This window comes from Perca fluviatilis, chromosome 15 (assembly GCF_010015445.1).
Source record: "Perca fluviatilis chromosome 15, GENO_Pfluv_1.0, whole genome shotgun sequence".
NCBI lineage: Eukaryota > Metazoa > Chordata > Actinopteri > Perciformes > Percidae > Perca > Perca fluviatilis.
Genome location: NC_053126.1, coordinates 32,008,485 through 32,028,486, shown reverse-complemented (window position 1 = coordinate 32,028,486; position 20,002 = coordinate 32,008,485). Strand labels below are relative to the sequence as shown.

Sequence of the window (20,002 nt, the reverse complement as noted above, 5' to 3'; positions counted from 1 at the left end):
TGTAAAACTACTGTATGTCTCCAGAGGTGACAAACTTACAAACAGCTTACAGTATCTTGTTCTTTATTCTCTGCTGCATATTGATCAACGTATTTCTTAACTACTTCATGTATTCTGTCTAAAATCTGTTCTATGTCAAAGCAAAAACAGGGACACGTTTTTTTTTTTCAAATCCCATCTGCCCATTCCCATTCTAGTTGAGTGGACATGTGATGTGAGTCCAACGTCCTTTGTTCCAATGAGTCAACAACAGGGACATGGTACTTGCCCTTATGGAAAAGTAAATGACTTTGTGGCCCCGTGAGGACAAGATGTTTTACACACATCCAAGCGTTACGTTTCCGGTGTGCAACAAACATAGGCTATATTTAAAAGACCTTGATGAGAAAAGCAGCAAAGTGGAGTTTACGCAAAATCACGCACATATATTAAAACTGTTCCTTTAGTGTGTGCCTGTGTGTGTGTGTGTGTGTGTGTGTGTGTGTGTGTGTGTGTGTGTGTGTGTGTGTGGGTGTGTGTGTGTGTGTGGCTTAAACTACTAACTTTTTCTTTCTAATCCTTTAATTGTCTCACATCTTCCCCACTCGGGACAAATCAAGATTTTTACGCACGTGTAACTTTGGCCTGTTAAACATTACACTCAGTACAGAGATTGCATCCTGCTGAACTATGTGCTACGTGGCGGCGAAAGGTTAAAATCACGGTATAAGGATCTAAGCAGGGACCCGAGCACCTGCACGCCAGGTGAGTTCCCTCTGTCGGCAGTGCCAAATCAGAAAGGCGGGTGCGATTTATCTTGAATGGCCTGGAGTATGGAGACACGCCGGCAGCATCAGGAATCAGAAAATGTTCTTCTTCTTGTTCTTCTCTTGCAGGAAATTATAATGGGTTCAGCAATATGTTTCTTCTCTTTAACATCCAACACCATCCTTCGCTTGCTTCTAACACAGGCTTCTAGTTTTGTTTGCCTAGCTTGCAGCTGCAATATTTCAAGAAGGACGACTCACTGGTAAGAAATATGAACCTGTAATTCTTATGTTTGGATTATGAGTTGAATTAAAGTGGAGTGCGGCCTCTCGTAGCCGCAGCAGTTGCAATATTTCACTGTGACTCTTATTGCAGAATGATTACCAAAGTGACGTTTGACTGCTTCTATAAACGTCCCTCTCTTCTGTAATGCTGTGTATCCATGTTTTCGTCCATTACTCTGCCTGCAGTGACCAGTCAGCTGCGACACACTGTACAGTGGGAGCAAAACAACAGCCTGACTTGTTCTGCTGTGTGGGACCTTTTCCCCCTGCATGTGTGGTCTCTCTACAAGGTATGCCGGGATAGGACGACGTTGGTGGAAAACAGGGAAAATCCATCTCCTCTTTTAGTCATGTCTGCGACTTTTGCACGTGCCTCGAGCCAATCCATTCCAAGTCCAATCAATATCACATCTAATGGTGTTTTCCGCTTTTTGCGCACGACTTAACCCGCTCCCAACCCAGCAAGCAGGACAGTAAAGATTTAAGTGCGAGCTGGATGTTTGTCAGCCTCAGCCGTTTTGTTTTCCAGCTCTACATGCGCTCAGTGATTAGTGGACACGTTCCGAGCTGCTGAGTATTGATTGTGTAATGTAGATTGTATGGTATGCTCTGTGCGTGTTTCTGTGTGTGTGTGTGGGAGCAGCGGTCACTCCCTGTGTGTTGCATTCTACCATTATAGCCTAATATTGCATCCAGGGGGAAACCCCGGCGGCCATTGGGCATCTTGACATCACATGGACCCGAGGTCACGTGTGGAGGCGAGGGGGAGGAGAAAAGTGGGGTGGGATGATTTTTGTGTGTGTAAATCTAGACAGTAATGCCCCGCCGATAATTCACGGTGCCTCGTAAAAAGTCGACATTAAATCGCCCCGGGCCTACAAATCACCGGCGCCAAATTATGAGTTCACTTGACTTCGCCAACGCGCTGTTTTCCAAATACCAGCAAGCCGCTGCGAACTGCTCCGCTCTGCTCTTCACAGATTCTCCAAATTCTCCCTTCCCGACTTCCTCTGCTGCTCCTGCCGTGTCTTCTTCGTGCGCCCTCGTGTCCAGCGGATATCACCTCCATGTCTCCAGTGGGAGAGGCGGCGGAGAGCTCCCTCTCCCTCCCTCCTCCTTTTCTTCATCTCATTCCTCCTCCTCGTTCCCCCCCTCCCCTTCTTCCTCATCGTTCTGTGTGTCTCTTTCGGGACTGAACCGGAGCAGCGGGAGTGTGGAGCCCAGCACTCAGCCTTTCATCCCCGCTGAAGTGCGCACAAGAGGGGCTTTTAGCGCGCCAGGAGCCGGGCCGCTGAGGTCCTCCCTGCAGGGATGCGCCGCAGAGCGGTTCCCCGATCGGCCTCAGCTGCTGAGCCGGCTCCCTGAGCCGGCCTGCAGGAGGCAGACTTGCCCGGAACAGCAGCAGTGGCGGCAGTTAAACGAAGAGGAGCTGCGGATTTACCCCTGGATGAAAAGCTCAGGTGAGGAGAGAGATGAGGTGGTGGTGGGGATGGTAAAGTTATGAGGGGTGATGAGAAAGGCTAATTTGTGGTCTCACAGGTGAGTGGAGAGAGAGAGAGAGAGAGAGAGAGAGAGAGAGAGAGAGAGGGGGGGTAAGGGAGGGGGGACTGGATGACGATGTTTATACTAATAAGAATTGAGAAAAGAGGGATGAGGGCAGGGATGGGAGGTGGTGGTGTGTGCATCAGTGAGAAAGAGAGAGGGGGGGTGTATTAGTTCGACCCAATAATTATGTTAAACGCTCTTTAAACTGTTGGCCCGGTTGCGCAGCGGCCACTGCCGGTAGCTGAACTATGCCTGTCTGTTTCTTTCTCGCAGACACTTTTTTTACAACCTCTCTCTCTCTGTCTCTGTCTCTCTCTTTGCAGATCTTTTATGGCTCTGCGACCTCCATAAAAGCATAATTTAAGACTTGGTGAATATTCATTAGGTGATATTGTGTTTCAGGAGAGGACAGGGGAACGCGGGGGTGGCTGGAGTATTATACCAAATTGTTTGAAAGTGAAGATATCATCCAGAAAAAAAAGTCTTCTTCCTCCTTCCTTCCTCCCGGTGCTGATGGTTATCGCTCATATTCAGTGTTTGGCTCAGCTCTGCTCAGCCTCTCCGTCCTGATAGTCTTGTGTTTTCTGTCTTGTGTTTCAGCATTGACTGGCCCACTGAAAGCCCATTGTGCTATTGTACTGTCACCACAATCCGCTAATACTACACTATAAATAAGCAGATGGGTTTGATCTCTGAATGCCTGCCCTTTCCCCCGATTGTAAAGCGGCTTTGTGCGGCAGCAGCGGCTTGGTGCTGAATGGATGCGGGGCCTCGGAGCCTCGAACCACAACAACCACACACACACACACAAACACGCACACACACACACACACACACACACACACTCCACAAAGAACATTTTTTATTCGTTAAAATACTGAATGGTAGCGCGTAAAACTGTGAAAATGGTGAGAGTGTTTGTTAGAGGTCCAAAATGGAGGAAAAGGTGAAGGATATGTTGCATTCAAAAACAGCAACTTGGAACCAGGAAGGATACACGAAAGACAAAGGTTTTATATTAGATATTTGTGCGTAAATCTGGTTCATCACACGTTTTTTTTTCTTTCAATTCAATGATGTTCTTTGTTTCTATCCAGCAGACCTCCCACACACAGAGAGACTACAGAGCTCAGTCTAGTTCACTCTGAAATGATTTTTGGAGAAATCGGGTCCCTCATTAGCAGGAGCCTCCTGGCAGCTACTGGACAGCTTTTCGCGGTCGCCGCTGCAGGCTTCCTCATTAATTTCCATCACCTTACCATGCTCTAGTCCCACTGAGCGTGTGTGTGTGGGGGCGTGTGTGTGTGATAGAAAGGGCTTTTTATGCCAAGACTGTGTGATAAAGATGGAGAAAAAATTAGAAGTATTTTAGTTGTTTGTGTTTCAGGCTCATGTCAAACTAATTCGTTGGGACGTTTGCTTTGAAAACCAGAGCTGAGAAGGCAACACATAGCCTTATTATGAACTATTATAAAGATGTTACACAGTGAAATAAAATGTATGCTACATTTTCATGACCTTGATATGAGGAAATCCATTTTAAAGTTATGAAAAGATAATCATATATTGACAATGTTCAGATTGATTTCATCACACGAAATAAAATGAAATCAAATAAAATACACAGTCAAAGGATAACAAATTATCTTTATTACAGGAACATAGAAAATAAAACACACACACACACACACTCTGGAGGGAGAGTGAAACGTGTGTGTGTGGAGGGAGGGGAGTGTTGGGGTTGATCCAGCCAGCCATAATGAATTTATAGATTTTAATTTAGATCCGATTCCAGTCTACGGCTTGAAAGAGAAAAAAGTCCCGGATGTTCCCGTTAACAGCGACGAATGACACAAACACATTAGCGCTTATTAAATCAGGCGCTGCTGTCACATGGACGCGCATGGGTACGGCTAGATAGCGTATATATACCTATATAACATACACATGTGTGCGTGTGTGTGTCTGTGTGTGCATGCGTGCGTTGCGTGTGTATGTGTGTGTGTGTGTGTGTTAGAGAGATAGATAGAGAGAGCACAATCAAGTCATACAACTCGAGCTCGAGCACCAACAAATTACCGCCGATAGACACACACACACGCACACACACACACAATCACACTCACACACACACACACACGCACACACACACACACACACACACACACACACTGCATAGGGTCACCTCGCTATGCAGCATAAAGGAAGTGGCACACAGATAAGCACACAAACTTACACGTACTCAATCGCGCACACTCCCACGCTGCTGACACTCAGTCACCCACACATACTGACCGCTGCCTTCGATAAAAAAAAATAGTCAAACGCAGACGCACGCGGAGGCGTTGCAGAATCACACGAGGAGGAAATAAATGTAAAATCGCAGCAGCTGATGAGAGTTGTGTTTGAGTTCACTTATTTCAGAGGATTGTGTGCTTTGTAAAGATATTTCAACATAAAACATGCCAATGTTAAAGAGAGCCACAATACAGTAGCCTAACAGAGAATTATATGTTTTGTAAATCTTTATTTTTATTGTTACTATATTTGTATTTTACTTCCCCTCTCTCTAAAATCAGTAGCCTGTATTGTCAGGGACGAAAACAACTCTTCGAAAATATGTTTTCATCACATGAACATGAAATGGATTCAATAAAACAAAAGAAACCCATGCAATGGAAAGTAGGGGTCAGTGGAAATGTCTCAAAATAAATAAGTAACACAATACATAAAAAGGACGTGTCACTGATATGTATTTTTGCGATCAAAATAAATAATTAAATTAATTAAATGCAGGGATTCAGAAAATAAAAGTAGATCTGCAGCGAGAAAATACATCAATAGGCTACTGTATTTTGGTGTGTATCCGAGAGAGTAACAGTGAAAAGAAAAGCGTTTGTTGTACAGGACCATAGCCAGAATTTTAGAAAGTCCCCTCATCCATCTCCCCCTCCCCATTTTAAATTAATATATCTAAAGTTATATTATATAGCCTAAATTATATTTTCATTATATTATTTCCCGACATGAGGGTTTAGATGCTGTTTCAAAGCCAGATCTATTTTGATCAGATATTTTCTGTTATGAATCAGAACTATATATCTATATTGTAAACCTAATATACTTTGTAATAAAAAATGGAAATATATTCCCAAAAAGAAGGTCTTAAATACTCAATACCCTGCCCTTTCTTTTATTGTTTAATAAATATATTGATTTGGGGGCCAACATATGTGTATAAACATGAGTTTATAGCTTTCTAAAACCCCAAACTCTTGCAGAAAATACAAAGGACGTGCCTTCAGTATCCTCCGTAGTAATTCCAGCCCTTTCATGTGCAGCAGTCCTGCACTGAATGTAATAAAGCTTTTGCCTGCAGTGCCATTTTACAGCCAGGACAGTGTGTGCATGGAAAGCTTGAAAATCAATATCAAAGTAAATCCATTTACACCCAGAAAACAGACAGTTGGAGGCTCAGGATTTATTTTTACCAAAGATTTATGCCAGATATTGGGAAACGTATGTGTGCTGCAAAAATGAAAAGAAATCATGTTTTTTTGTCTCATAGTCTTCTCCTAAACAGAGCTCAGCTGCAGTGGCCTGCGCTTATTGAAGAAGTTAAAACATTTAAAGTGTGTTTCATCCAGGATAGAAACCTGTATATCCTAGGTCTCTATCCTTGTTGCTCCTCTCATCTCTTCACTGTCTGGTCCGCTGAGGATTCCAACAGAAATTCTTCCATCACACATTTATGAGCCTTCACTAAACACCAGCTCAATGCTGTTAAAGTACGCACAAACAGCCACGAAGCCCAGGGTGATTTCTTTACAGGCTGGTCGTTGCTTTTTTTTTGCTCCAGTGTGAGCCTGAGTCTATTTAAAGGTTCCATGGTAGAAATGCACAAACCAGAAACTTAAAGGTGTATTGTATCTGTTTTGTGAAGAGTCTGAGGGTTTTCTAATGTTAAAAAGAAAAGCAATTCAAAACATGCTAGGCCTAAACAGTTCAACAGTAGCAGCCAAAACTCCAACCCCTATCCCCACAATGACACCTCAACCGACTTACGAGAATCCCAGAGATTGAGCGAAGGAGTTTTCTTTGGCAGAGAGAGTGAGTGTGGACGTTTGTGTGGCCGCCAGCCGACCTCTGAGCTGTGAAACTGTGACCCAGTTTCTCCTTAACCTTCAGGCGCTGCATGACCTGTGAAGACAGAAGGTCAGCATGGTTTCTGTGCTCTTACTCAGCACTGACGCATGCACATATCACATGAGGGGCAATGGATTTCTTTCTTTTTCTTTCAATCAAATTAGTAATGCTCTAACACAGTGATTCCCAACCAGGGGTAGGCCTACATATACCCTAGGGGGTACTTGCCAGGGGGTACATGGAAAGATTGCATTTATAATTTGAAAAAAGTTGAAATTATGATTTGATTGAAAGAATATATATCCACATTTTAACATGAATTAGCAAGCACAGAAGTTTAGTTAAAAGTAATGACTAAATGGTAAAAAAAAATAACTACCATAATGACTGAACAGGACCGGTTGATATAGCTAGAAGTTGACAACAGTTAGCTAAAAGTAATGGCTTAAAGCAAGGTTAATGGATATATGGTTGAAATGTTCAGCTTCACTCCAAGTGGTGGTAGCCTAGAAGGCTAGCAGTAGTACGATTACTGACCAAACCAATCTAAATATTGACAGTTCAAATGTATGAAATGATTACCAATTCACATTTTTATATAATAAATAGTGTAATACATTTGGAACATAAATTGTGAATTAATGAAAGGGTACACAATATCATCTGACAGGGCCGAGGGGGTACCTCAGACCCAAAAAGGTTGGGAAGCACTGCTCTAGCATGCCTGCTGCAGCAGCCTGACTCTCAGCATGTTCTGATGGGTCTATTTCGGCTCACTTTATTTATTCAGGGTAACTGCTACTGGAAGCCCCTTCCGGAGTCACATCGTGCACTCTTTTCCACCTTGAATTCCCCTTTTAATTATGTAGTTGACTCAAACCTGTGTACATCTCCTTTAAGTCTGTGAAGTAAATATTGAACACCGGCCCAGACAGACAACAGCTGGACCAACAGTGTGTAACCACATCTTTAAGGTGTTTACAAAGCCACAAGTCAAATGTGTTTGCCAGGAAATGGAGGTGGCAACGCGTGGCTAGCAGGTTGGGATTGATAACACCAAGGTACAAACAGGCAATAGGCTCAGAGGTCATTCATGAAAATGTTTGCTGAAACACAAACAAATGCTATGAGGCTATTATACACTGTGATAAAACTGAGAGAGACAGAAATAGTTTTCTTATCTCTTTTTTTATTTTTTATTTTCTTAGAAATGTAATGAAAACTGATATTAGTGAGTAGCAATGCCTCCAAATATTTCAGTAGTTTGTGGCAGCCAGTGGCACAGTGACACTTTACAGTTACTGATGTTGCATCGCCCGATAGCAGTCCCATTTTCCAAAATGTTCTCCCAAATGTCGTCCCAGCTCACTGTTGATATGTTGGCAAACTTTCAAACTTCCTTTGAGATCCATTCATCAAATTGGGGACGCAAACAAACAAAACAAAGAGGAATGTTAGAAGTAAAAATACTAGTTGTAAATCAAAACTGTAACACAGAATTTTTAGATGACAATTATAGGATGATAAGTCCAATTTTCTTATTTACCATCTTAAATAAAATTAAAAAAAATAAAAGACTGGAGCATGCTGATTATTGTAAGTGGAATCGTTGAGAGTGCAAACAGGCTGCAAACTGAATGAATCAGTGTGCTGCAGTCTCTTTTAGTCCCCTTGGAAGTTTGTTGTTCTGGAAGCTGCCTGATTCAGCTGCATACTGCCAAAGATGCAGCCAGAAGCCTTTATTTCATTTTCTCAAAATTCTGACTTAATGAGACACACTTTTAACTCCTTCTATCATACTTTTGACTTAATACTTCTACAAACATTTTTTTTTACTCCTACTATTTCATCTTCTATTTTTTGCTAGAATAAAAAGGGAAAAAAAGTATCTTGAAACAAAATATTGAACACTGAAGCCAAGTCAAGTCAAAATGATGACCTAGGTCAAAATGTGCAAAAACTAAGTCAGAATTCTGAGTGTAAACTGAAAAGCTTGACTTTGCTAGTAAAAAGACTATTCTTGGAGCAAAATAGTTCACATTACCTTAACCCTCTTGTTGTCCTCGGGTCAAATTTGACCCTTTTTTTTTAAGATTCTAAATCAGGAATGTGGGTTTCTTTCAACCAAATTTCTCAAAAATAACACGGATGGTTCCATACAACGCTTGTTGCAAGTCAAATGAAGGATCGCTTCACTACGTTCATGGATTTGGGGTGTTTTATTACATTTTTGAAAAAGAACTATTGAATTGGTTTTGAAATAGTATCCTGACTAAACTTGAAAATACGTTCCTATGATCTTAACTATTAGTCAAAATAATTCATAATATATATATAATTTCATATTAATGAAGTTCATTGACCATTAGTTCCAAACAAAAAAGTGTAAAACTGCTGGTAATAAGTAGGTGTTAGTGGTAGGAACGCATAGTTAAAATATGCATGATTAATCTGTACCACACGACTTACTTGGAACAGGGAGACTAACTTAGACACATATGTGTTCTTGCACCATGCAGGTGCCGACAGAAGGCGCGGGCGGCAGACGTACACGCGCCACCAGACGCTCGAGCTGGAGAAGGAGTTCCACTACAACCGGTACCTCACGCGGCGGCGGCGGGTAGAGGTAGCGCACGCGCTCTGCCTCACGGAGCGGCAGATCAAGATCTGGTTCCAGAACCGGAGGATGAAGTGGAAGAAGGAGAACAGGCTGACTGAGAGCGGCTCCCCAACAGCACCGCTACCGCCCGCGGAGGAGGAGGAGGAGGAGGAGGAGGAGGAGGAGGAGGGAGGAGGAGGAGGAGGAGTAGTGATAACAATGACTACTGGACACTTTAACATATCCTAACACTTGTTTTTTTTAACTCTTATTTCTCGAATTACATATCTAACTGACAAAATAAAAAAAAGGTGATATTTTCTGTTTTATGAGCAATTGATGCGTAGGGTAGACCGGGGATAGTTGTAACGTTTTTGACATTTCTGTCTGTATCTTGGAGCTCTTTTAAGCCAGTGCGTTCAAAGTGTGATACAAACTAATTACATGTGTCAGCTATTACACGGCGTAGCTGTTATCTCTCCTACCCAAACTCAAAACGCAAGGTTTGCTTTAGCTACGTACAATTACTAAAATATGTTGAAACATATTGCTCCTGATATAAAGTGTGGAGTTCTTCTCAAAGGTCCCATACTGTTGCACCACAGGAGAAGCTTCTGTCGTAGATGAGTGCTGGAGATTCATATACTGTAAAAAGGGACAACATAAATGATGATGAATGAACCAGCAGAACTTATGATTTCTGTGAATACAAAGCTGAGCACTAGTGTTAGAAATGGCTCCAGTGTAGCAGATGGGAGTGGCATTATCCAGTTATTAGAATATCATACTCAGCCTGCTCCATTCAGGACTGTCACTACAGAGCTGTGGCCAGAAATGCAGCAGAACCCACCCACCAACAAATCTCAGCACAAAAGCATTCAGAAAATATGACTCTGTTTTTTGTATTATTAATTTACTGGTTGAATTATACTTTCTGTAAATCTCATCTCTTAATGGCGTTTCTAAATGCTATGGCATGTAATTCTGGTGACAAGTTTCAAATGTTCCCTTTTCCTTTATTTAGTTTTATTCTCAGCCCTATTGAAGAGATGACCTGCTCTGACTGTCACCTATGTTTTTGTGTGGCTTTGATCCTGTCCCTATTTGGTTATATTCAGTTATAAGGCTGCTTACCCAAGGATACACAGTGTAGTGTATACTGAAAGTCCACTGAGTTCAATAGAGGGATACAGTTGAACCAATAAGGTCCTGTCTGTTATGTGTTTGCTTGTACATGAAGTCTAGATGTCTTGGAATAATGATGTGCTCTTGTTTTTTTTTTAAATAGCTATTGGTTGTGTTTTTGTCTTTACTTCTTGTATTTGCACCTGTGTTTTCATGTTGCCTGAGACATACTGTACATGTTCAGACTATACAATGTACTTGTAAAAAATAAAAACGTCAACTGCAATGAGTGTTGTCATATATTTTAGATACGCCTCCCTTTCATCTGGAAGTATAGGTAGATTGTAATGTTGTGGTCCTATTGGAATATGAAACTACATTATGGCATGCACCTAAAAAGACTATACAACCATTGTTACACTGTCAAGAAGAATAATAAAGACAATAATAAGTCATCATTAAAGATCTGAGACAATAACTTCAACACGTAGTTCACGAAATCTGGAACATGGAGCCATGTGGGCTTCGACTGCACTTATTTCTTCCAGTCATGCTTTACTTTTGGTTGAGTTTCTATTATCCAGCTAATATTGGAATGAATAGCTAAGGTGGAAGAGAAAATCCTGCCTGCCTCACAAAATACCTAAATTAATAGACAAAATAGCCCTAAGTGTTGGATGTTAATCAAGTTTATTCAGGACAAGCCCAACAGATTTCTTATGTGGTTAGATTTTATATATAATTTAGTGTAAAAACAGTCTATAGAGACAAATAAAACCTGATGTAAAAATACAAATGTGATTAAATTTGGGACAAATGTTTGATTTTCACATGTGAAAATATTTGATCTCCAAAGGCCTTCCTCAAACATGTGTGTTTTACACAAAAGGATATTTGTGTTACAGGCTGAAGCTCCTCCGTAAAGGTCGGAGAAACACTGTAATTGGCATATCCACGTACTTTTGACATATGGCATCTTTAACTTCAATAATTTCAGTTTGCAAATGAAAAATACTGTTTATTCATTAATATGCCAGCAGCATCTGTTGAAGTACTCTCCCATGAGAACGTGGTATTGCACACACATACACCGCAGCAGCAGAAGCTTTATTAAGTTCTAGTAGGTTTCACTTTGAGTTGAGAGTGTAATAATGACTTTCACAGATTATAAACCGCAGTAATGAGCGCCAACGCGCTTTTAAAAATACCCTCACCTTGTTTACAGGTGTGAATATATTAAAGGGCTGTTACACTGTTACAGCTAATAGCTAAATAACATTCAAAGTTTCAGTATTTACACTCTCATCCTTATTTAAAAGTAGTGCAATTGGGGCTTGAGTTCCCATCCTCACCCTATATATGTATATATATATATATATATATAAACGAGATCACATATGTGAGTTTCTTTTACAGTCTAAAATCTACGCCGTTTAACGTACATCACACATCTGGTGTCTAAACCCTTAACACTGGAACATGAAATGGATGTATTAGGTTATAGGCCTATTTCTAAATATTTTTAGGCCCTTCCTGATACTAAAATCATGAAGAATTTTGATACTTACAACATATTTATATATATATATATATAGCTCAATTCGCTGATGAGGACAATGAGATGCGGTTGACAGCACCAGACATATTGTTTTATTGGAATAATAACATAGGCCTATTACTTTTCTGAAATGTTATTTATTTAGTCAGTTAGATAGATAGCGCACTGTGAAATACCTAATGCTTAACACGTTGTAACGAAGACTGTAAACATAAAATGCTGTAATTGGGTTTCATTGTCTGAATATGTTACACACATTTCACTGCTATGAACTGTACCAACACATGACACCGAAAAGCCCGTGGACCTGTTATTCTCCATCACCAGTTCGATACAGAAAAATGTAAATCCATATAGAGATGATATGATCACATGACGATGAGATTGTGCCTAGATATTTTTTTAAGAAAAATAGGAGCTGATGTTTGCATTAATAACAGAACGAAGTCACATTTCAAACATAAATTATAATAATACTCCTCTATGGAAATCTCCTGTTGTTTGTTTTTAAATAAAAGAGATCTGACTTCTTTTGAAGGTCATCTTACTAATGCAGGCATTCCTTATATCTGAAGATTTCTTGATGTCTGTGTGGTTTAAAACAAGGACAAGGGATTGGTTTTAAAGCTATTCCTCCTCCTTTCTGACCGACAGACACCCGTACTCACTGCAAAACCTGATGATCCGAGGGCAGTTTCTCACATATTACCTCATACATCGCAGCTTTGCGTGCCAAAAATATCCAAGTCTGCTCCACTCAAGCTGCACAAAGTCTCACCAAATCCAAACGAAATTTCTAGGGGGTATGGTTGCCTCTGGAAGTCCTCGGCTGTCTGTAAGACAACATAAACTGGTCGAGGGTGGTGGTGTGTGTGGGGGGATGTTAGAGCAGGTCCTGATGTCTTTATTGCGGTCCATGAAAAGGCCGGAAACCCCAATAAAAGTAACAAACACAAAGTAGCCTAACCAACAAGACAGTGGACCTCGCGGCCTGTGTGTGCATCCTGCTCTGTGTTGCTGCCTTATTTTCTGTTAATGTTTTAACTCCAGACATTTGCATAAAGGAAGCATTGGATCCGCTCCTGCAAACCAGACGCGCAGTTTTGGAAAGGTCACATGTGGGTCAATGAAGGTCTAAAATCAACTGTTGGGTTTTTAAATAGGATACGAACTAAGGATACGGACTTAGAAAGGATAGGAACGCTGTCTGGACTGGAAGCTGATATGCTATGACCACTAGGTGTTAGTTCAGACATGGAGTTTGCCAGTAGGTAGTCCTGCTAATAGCAGTTTGGATAGATTATTTAAAAAAAATAAACAAAACCTGGCTTTTCTTAAATTTGCAAATGCATTGGCGTACTTTATTATACTGACAGAAGAAGACGGGAATGAACGCTGAGGGAACAAGATAAATCAGAAAACAGTTGACCAGGTAACAGTTGACTGTGCAGTCACATGTGGGTCGCTGCGGGGCCTATAAATGGAATCTTATTTTGGTTGCAGCACTTTATCTTGTCCAAGATCTTGTCTTGATTTCAGAGCTTCTGAAAATGTAGTGCTGAAAATATGACTTTGGACAAATTCTGTACCTGGACCGTGCGGTCTCATTGAAGGAGAAATAGGAATTGTTTGTGTCATAGTGCTGCAAAGGTGGCGGCATCAAGCTTCTTCAGGATTCAGGAGGGACAGCAACGTCATTTACAAAATCAATAATAAGTAGGCTAGTCAAATAGTTAACTCGTGAATCAAGCGGAGGAAACCAATATTTAACGGTTCATGTTTGGACGGGGGGTCCAAACATGAACCGTTAAATATTCAGCTTCCGGGTATTCAGGTGTGTTTTCATATCTCTCTTTTGAGGCAAAGCCGTCCTCTAACCGCACCGTGCTTGTTTTAACTGCTGCTGAGCAATATTTTGTATAAAAAGAAGAAGAAGGAAAAAAAATCCCCGCAGCGTCTCTGAGCATCCTGCGGCTCTAGGCCTGCAGGCCGTAAAAATGGTGACGCGTTGCCGCATTGCGAAACCGCTTTTACGCACGGCTTTTGCAGGCCCACGCCAGCTCTCAGGTGATGTCGTAGCTGTGGCTGATCGAGCCACATTACACCTACTTCACTTCAAACTGTGTACAGCACTTCACCCCCCTGCATGCTTGGTAGAAAGCCTACTACACACAATGGACAACCGACGCCCCCCAAATGTGGTTGATATTAAGAAGAATATCATCTTTCCATGAAATGTAATATTTTGCCAACACGGCACTCATCACAGTTGTTGTTGGTTTTTCCTGGCCGCAGAGCTTCACCTCAGAGCGACACCATTTTGCTGGATCTCCATCCATCTTATGATGAGACACTGAGGTTTACACACACACACACTGTTATATAGATATGATGACTATAATAGATGTAGTGCTTTGTGTGTTCTGAATTAGCCCTGCCAAATTTTGACACCACGTATTTATATTCGACTGTGTCTTTTAATCACATGTGAGCTATTTACTTTTAACCTTTTGGGTTTTAATTTTGATTAAAACAAAATAAGAATCTGAAAACACTTTTCCACCCTAAACAAATCTCTGATTTGGTTCATTCAAGTCCAACATCAGCAGATAAATAGATCAGCCTATAGCTCACCGTGTAGCAAACCAACCACAGACACAGACAGTGCGTTTTTAGGAAAAGACAAGAAGAAAACAAAAGCAACATCCTCAATTTTCTTCTCTGTGCTGTGCGAGCTGCTGGCTTGCGGTTCTTAAGAGGGGCAGAAGAAGAAGAAAATGGCGGCGGAAAGAATGGGAGAAATGGAAGGAGCAGCTCCCCTCTAACTGCACTCCGTGGAGAAATGCAATAAATTCCTTGTTGTTTTATGAAAATTTACAACTTTGTGATACAAGTTTATGAGTGGCCGCGCGCGGGGATTGGCCGACGGGCTGGTCATGTGGAAGCGCTTAACGTGAACATGAACTTTTTATGATTTCCCAAGTGACTATATTGCTGCTGCACTCCGCTCCGGCCCGAACAGCCGCCTCTCCTCCCTCGCTCTGCCCGGGGCTCGCGAGGCGCCGCGCGGAGCCGGGCAACCGCCGAGGAAATGAACGCCCCGGCTCTAATTAAACGGACTAGTTAATGAGAATACTAGTTGCGACTGAGGAAACCGGCACGAGGAGACGTTGTCAACAACCCGCCCCTCCCTCCCCCCCCCTCCTTCTCCTGCTCTTCCTACTCTGCCATGGCTCCGCGCTCCGTCTGGTCTCGTGCTGCTGTCTACGCTAAATCGGCGGACCGAGATACGGACAGTTCCGCTGTGATGAGGTGAAGACGGGGCGAGCCGCGAGATCAAAACTGGGGGGCCATCCCAGAGATGATCGTATCATGTGTTTTTCTAATTGTAATTAGCCATTTTATTTATTTAATTCCTCACTTGTCACCGCGAGGATGATGATGTTGATGATGATCGGGGCGGTGATGAAGATGACGGCGGTGTTTTGGCGACTGGGTGACAACGGGGGACCCCCCCCCCCTCTCCAGTTCCTCGTCCTCCTCATCCTCACTTCCTTGCGCTGCCACCCCTCCATCCAATTAGGCTATCATCCATCCATCCATCCGGTCTACACACGGTAGGACTGTCTCGTGCCTTTCCGGGGGTGTCTGGCTGCCTGCACGCGGGACGCCGAAGTGAGCTGCAGGTGTGAGGGTCTCGTGACGGATTGTCAACAAACGGTAAGAGCCATTCATGCACGTTTCTTCTCCGGCAGCCCTGCGCGCGCTGCTGCATGCGCATTGTTAAAGGAGCAAAACAAGGCAGACTGCAGTGCTTTCCGTGATTCTGCTGCTTGTGGTCTGCACATTAACGTTATAAATGAGGTGCTATACTTTCCTATCTCAGATTAAAGCCTTTCCTGGGTGGATTAGGCTCCATGATGAACTATCCAGATGAATTGGCTCTCTAAGTGGTGGGATTAGCTGCGGAAGAGCTACCCCATCGGTTAAAACTCGGCTGTTTGAGATCCGGAAGATTAGCTCATGTATTTTTGCCCCAAAGCCGTTCCCGGTGAACGGAGGGAGGGGGGTAGATACCTTCACCAGAGTGAGGCTGGCTTTCATGTGAGGGCAGGTGTGTTGGATTTGTCAAATCATTATTTAAAATCACTTATTTTATTTGAATTTTTAAAGAAAAAGGGACATGTTTGTGAATTTTAGCGGATATGTCTTATGTTATGTCTTCACCAGGTTGCAGGTAATTGTAGCCCCTCTGTCTTTCTATTTCTGTGTTTCAAAATGGCCTTTTGTGCTCTCGGTGTGTGTTTTATAATTGTTTCACTTCCAGATCTCAGTGGAAGAACTTCCAGGTTTCAGCTGCAATTGCTGACTCTTTGTGTGTGTGTGTGTGTGTGTGTGTGTGTGTGTGTGTGTGTGTGTGTGTGTGTGTGTGTGTGTGTGTGTGTGTGTGTGTGTGTGTGTGTGTGTGTGTGTACAGACACAGGAATGTTTTTTCTGTCTCGGTCCGAACAGGCCACTTTTACGACTTTGTTTCCCTTCTCATTTCCTCCCTGCGGCGGGCGGGCTGTTTTATTTTTTATTTTTTATTGTCTACACCTAACCAGCCAGGACACCGCCCAGCAAACCCCCCCACCAACCTCCACTCACACACACATCTGCAGCTCTGTCTGTCTGTCTGTCTTCTCTTTGGTCTCCAATTTGTTGCTGTCTCAAATATCAAACACCTTGAAGGGTGTTTGATATTTGAAGGGAATTCCTTCATCCCAAACACACACACACGCACACACACACACACACACTCATATTTCTTTTCCCCATCTCTCACTCTTTATATGTATTATAGGCTACATGTCCATGCTCAGCATGTTTATTTTCTAACTAGTGAATGTCTGTGTGGTGTAATGGATCTCCAAATTCATGGAGAGAGAGAGAGAGTTTAGGGCCAACAACCCAAGGCTAATTAGCAGCTAGGCTAATAAGAACAACTTGTTGTCTTACAGAAATAAAGTAGGTTACAACTTAATAGTTAAAATTATAGCAATAAAAATAACATGACTCTTATTAGCATACTATTAGTATTATTACGGTGTATTATTTGCTATGAGACTAGTATCGACTAATACACTAAATGAACTGTGTAGACATTGACCATCTGTAGATGTGATGAGAAATGATTATCTATAACCAGAATATATACTGTGGGTGGTGACATGCCTCTGAAAAAAGAGGCGCACAATGTGGACATAGACGGCAAACAAGATGAGTTCTTGGGTATAGCTTTATTAATGGCTTCATTTTTCGAAGACATTGACACACTGATAGACATTTCTACAAAATATACATCAAACTTGAACATTTTGTAGTTTTGAATATCCGCTGGCCGCCGCCACTCCTCCTTCACTCTGTTATAGGTTAACACTGACAAGCGTTCATACTTACACTGATTATCACTGCAAAGACAGCTTTCATTTCTGGTGGAATATATATTATATAGCAGAATATGCCACACTGCAGATCGCTTTCTAGGGAAGTCTACTTGCATTGGAAAGCAATGCAGCCACTTTTCTTCATCTTTGAACCAGTAAATAAACAACAAAGTCGTCACCAGTTATCACAAATATAAGCTGTATAGGCAAAAAAATGGAGGCTAACTTATAATGATAGATACAGTCTGAGTAGCAGTTTTTGGGCTGCTTTAGCTGTAGCCCTGTCAGCACCAAATTAGTAGCAGGCACATTTCCCATAATGTGTAAGTGTATTATTGGTTTAGTATTATTATTTTTTTTTATGGTGTGGTATCCTATTCATGCTGCGATCCTTTCACTTGCACGAATGTATATTGGAAAATTCTGCAAAACTCCGGATCAAGTGAACTTTTCGTTTGACGTCCAATGCCAATGTTTATATAAAATCTGCGTAAAGCAAAACGGGTAGCTGTAATATCAAAAGGCGCTAGGCTTTAAGAAATCCAGAAAATCGTAGTAGCCTATAGTTTATAAATTGTATGTTCATAAATCAGTTCCTTCTTCATTACAACAGCACACACATTTCTCCGTTAAATTGGCTCATATTTATAACACGCTGCGTGAAGAGAAAGAGGGAGAAGACTAAAACACAGCGTAACGCCTGCCCAGCTCAGGCACAGATTTATGCTATTAATATCAGCTTACATATGTTTTGTTTTTTTAATGATTAAATATAAATAGGCATACTTAAGTTATAAATATGAATCTAATTTCAGAAGATCTACTTAGTGGTCCTAGTCTACCACAATAAGGAAACCAATCTAAAGTTGAGTCTTTGCAATTCAGTCATTTACTATTGCAGCGGCGGTGTTTCAGTTTACAGTAGAAGTGATTATACTGTAATTCTTATAATGTATATATATATATATATATATATATATATATATATATATATATATATATATATATATATATATATTGTATATATATGTGCATATACTACGTATTTTATTCATAATTTATAATCATACTGTCATTATTTGCTGGTTTATCGGCAACTCTGTCTTATTATAAGCTATTGTCTGTAGTAGCAGCAGTTTTAGTATTAACAGTCACGGGGCTCAAGTCAAGTTTATAAGTTTATTTTATAAACGTGTATAAAAATAAAATAAAATAAAATACAATATTCATATACAAATATATATTATCCATAAACATGTATACATTCACATTCTCAGTACAGATAATTACCAACTTGCATCACCAGCAGACTATGTGTCACATTTCATGGCAAATATGACATAGGCCTATCTGGCACCAAATACTGAGTCTATATAGGAAATTAAAATACAAATTCCGATACAAACTAAAGATAAAACAACGTGTGATATACACATTGTAATATCTTTAGTCATGATTTATGTTGTATCAGGGACTGCTTTTGTTGTTTGATCTGTGGAGGAAACCAGGTTCACGCATGAGGAACATACCTCACCGTGCAGCTCCAGGAGACTCAGCCGGGACAGTGCTGCGGTTCGGTCTGCTGTGCTCACCAGTGAGCCGCCCAGCTGCTCCTGCACGCTCCCACATAACGCTCTGGTGCCATCTAGCGTCATGTTGAAGACAGTACCAAACATTCACAAGCACACAGACACACGCACACGCGGGCACACGCACACACTCATACACACACACACACACACACACCTCTTATCCTACTAAGACTAAAAAAAGACTAATGTATCTCAGTTGTCCTGCGAAGGTGTGATGTGCTGATAGCAATATGTGCGTGTGACTGTGAGTGTGTGTATGGTCCGTATGGTCTGCTGTGTAGCCGTTGACAAACAGATGATGTGCCCGACTTTACTTTTTTGGTCTTGTTTGGAATGAAACCAGACCAGACATGACGAGAGGCAGGGAGCGCGAGCATGCGCCCGTGTGGCTATGTGTGTGGGGCGTACTTTTAGTCTTTTGTCTCGCTGTTTGTTGGCTTCTTTCCTTCTTTGATGTAATCGCAAAGAGAGAGACAGATTTGTGGCATGGAGGGAGAAGCTGTTGCACTGTGGGGAATGAGGTGAGGAGAAATCCGTGCGCGCACAAGAACGCATCCGCGCGCATTGTGCCCAAGAAAGTTCTGATTGGTCAGGGTAGCTGTTTCGATGAACAAAGGCAACCAGATTCATTGTGCGCCTGCGTATGCTATAGTGTTCGTGTGTGTGTGTGTGTGTGTGTGTGTGTGTGTGTGTGTGTGTGTGTGTGTGTGTGTAAACATAATAACTCCTCCTTGCTCCGTGATTTTATTATTTATACTGGCTCGCTAATCTGCGGATCTGCTGTGCAACCTCCCGAATATATGCATCCAGGTGTGTGTGTGTGTGTGTGTGTGTGTGTGTGTGTGTGTGTGTGTGTGTGTGTTCAAGCGTGATCATTTGAATCCACAGCGCTGTATTTGATTAATGACTTCAGCTATATCAGACTTTAATCTGGTATTCAAAATCAACTTCGGCGCATTAAATCAACATTTCCCCCCCTA

General features: G+C 41.7%; 2 protein-coding genes across 2 annotated transcripts in view; both read left to right on the top strand.

Annotated features, from left to right (window-relative positions):
- Positions 1-1,778: 1,778 nt before the first annotated feature.
- On the top strand, positions 1,779-9,492 carry hoxb7a (homeobox B7a; the record flags this gene model as incomplete). The annotated part of the gene is made up of 2 exons (XM_039826017.1): positions 1,779-2,491; positions 9,242-9,492. Coding segments are annotated over exons 1-2 (813 nt in total), but the record flags the coding sequence as incomplete, so codon positions are not given.
- Positions 9,493-14,997: 5,505 nt separating this feature from the next.
- hoxb3a (homeobox B3a) overlaps positions 14,998-20,002 on the top strand; it is a 93,907-nt gene continuing 88,902 nt past the window's right edge. Inside the window, exon 1 of the mRNA XM_039824212.1 lies at positions 14,998-15,724. The gene's annotated coding sequence lies outside the window, so the exon portion shown is untranslated. The remainder of the gene's footprint in view (positions 15,725-20,002) is intronic.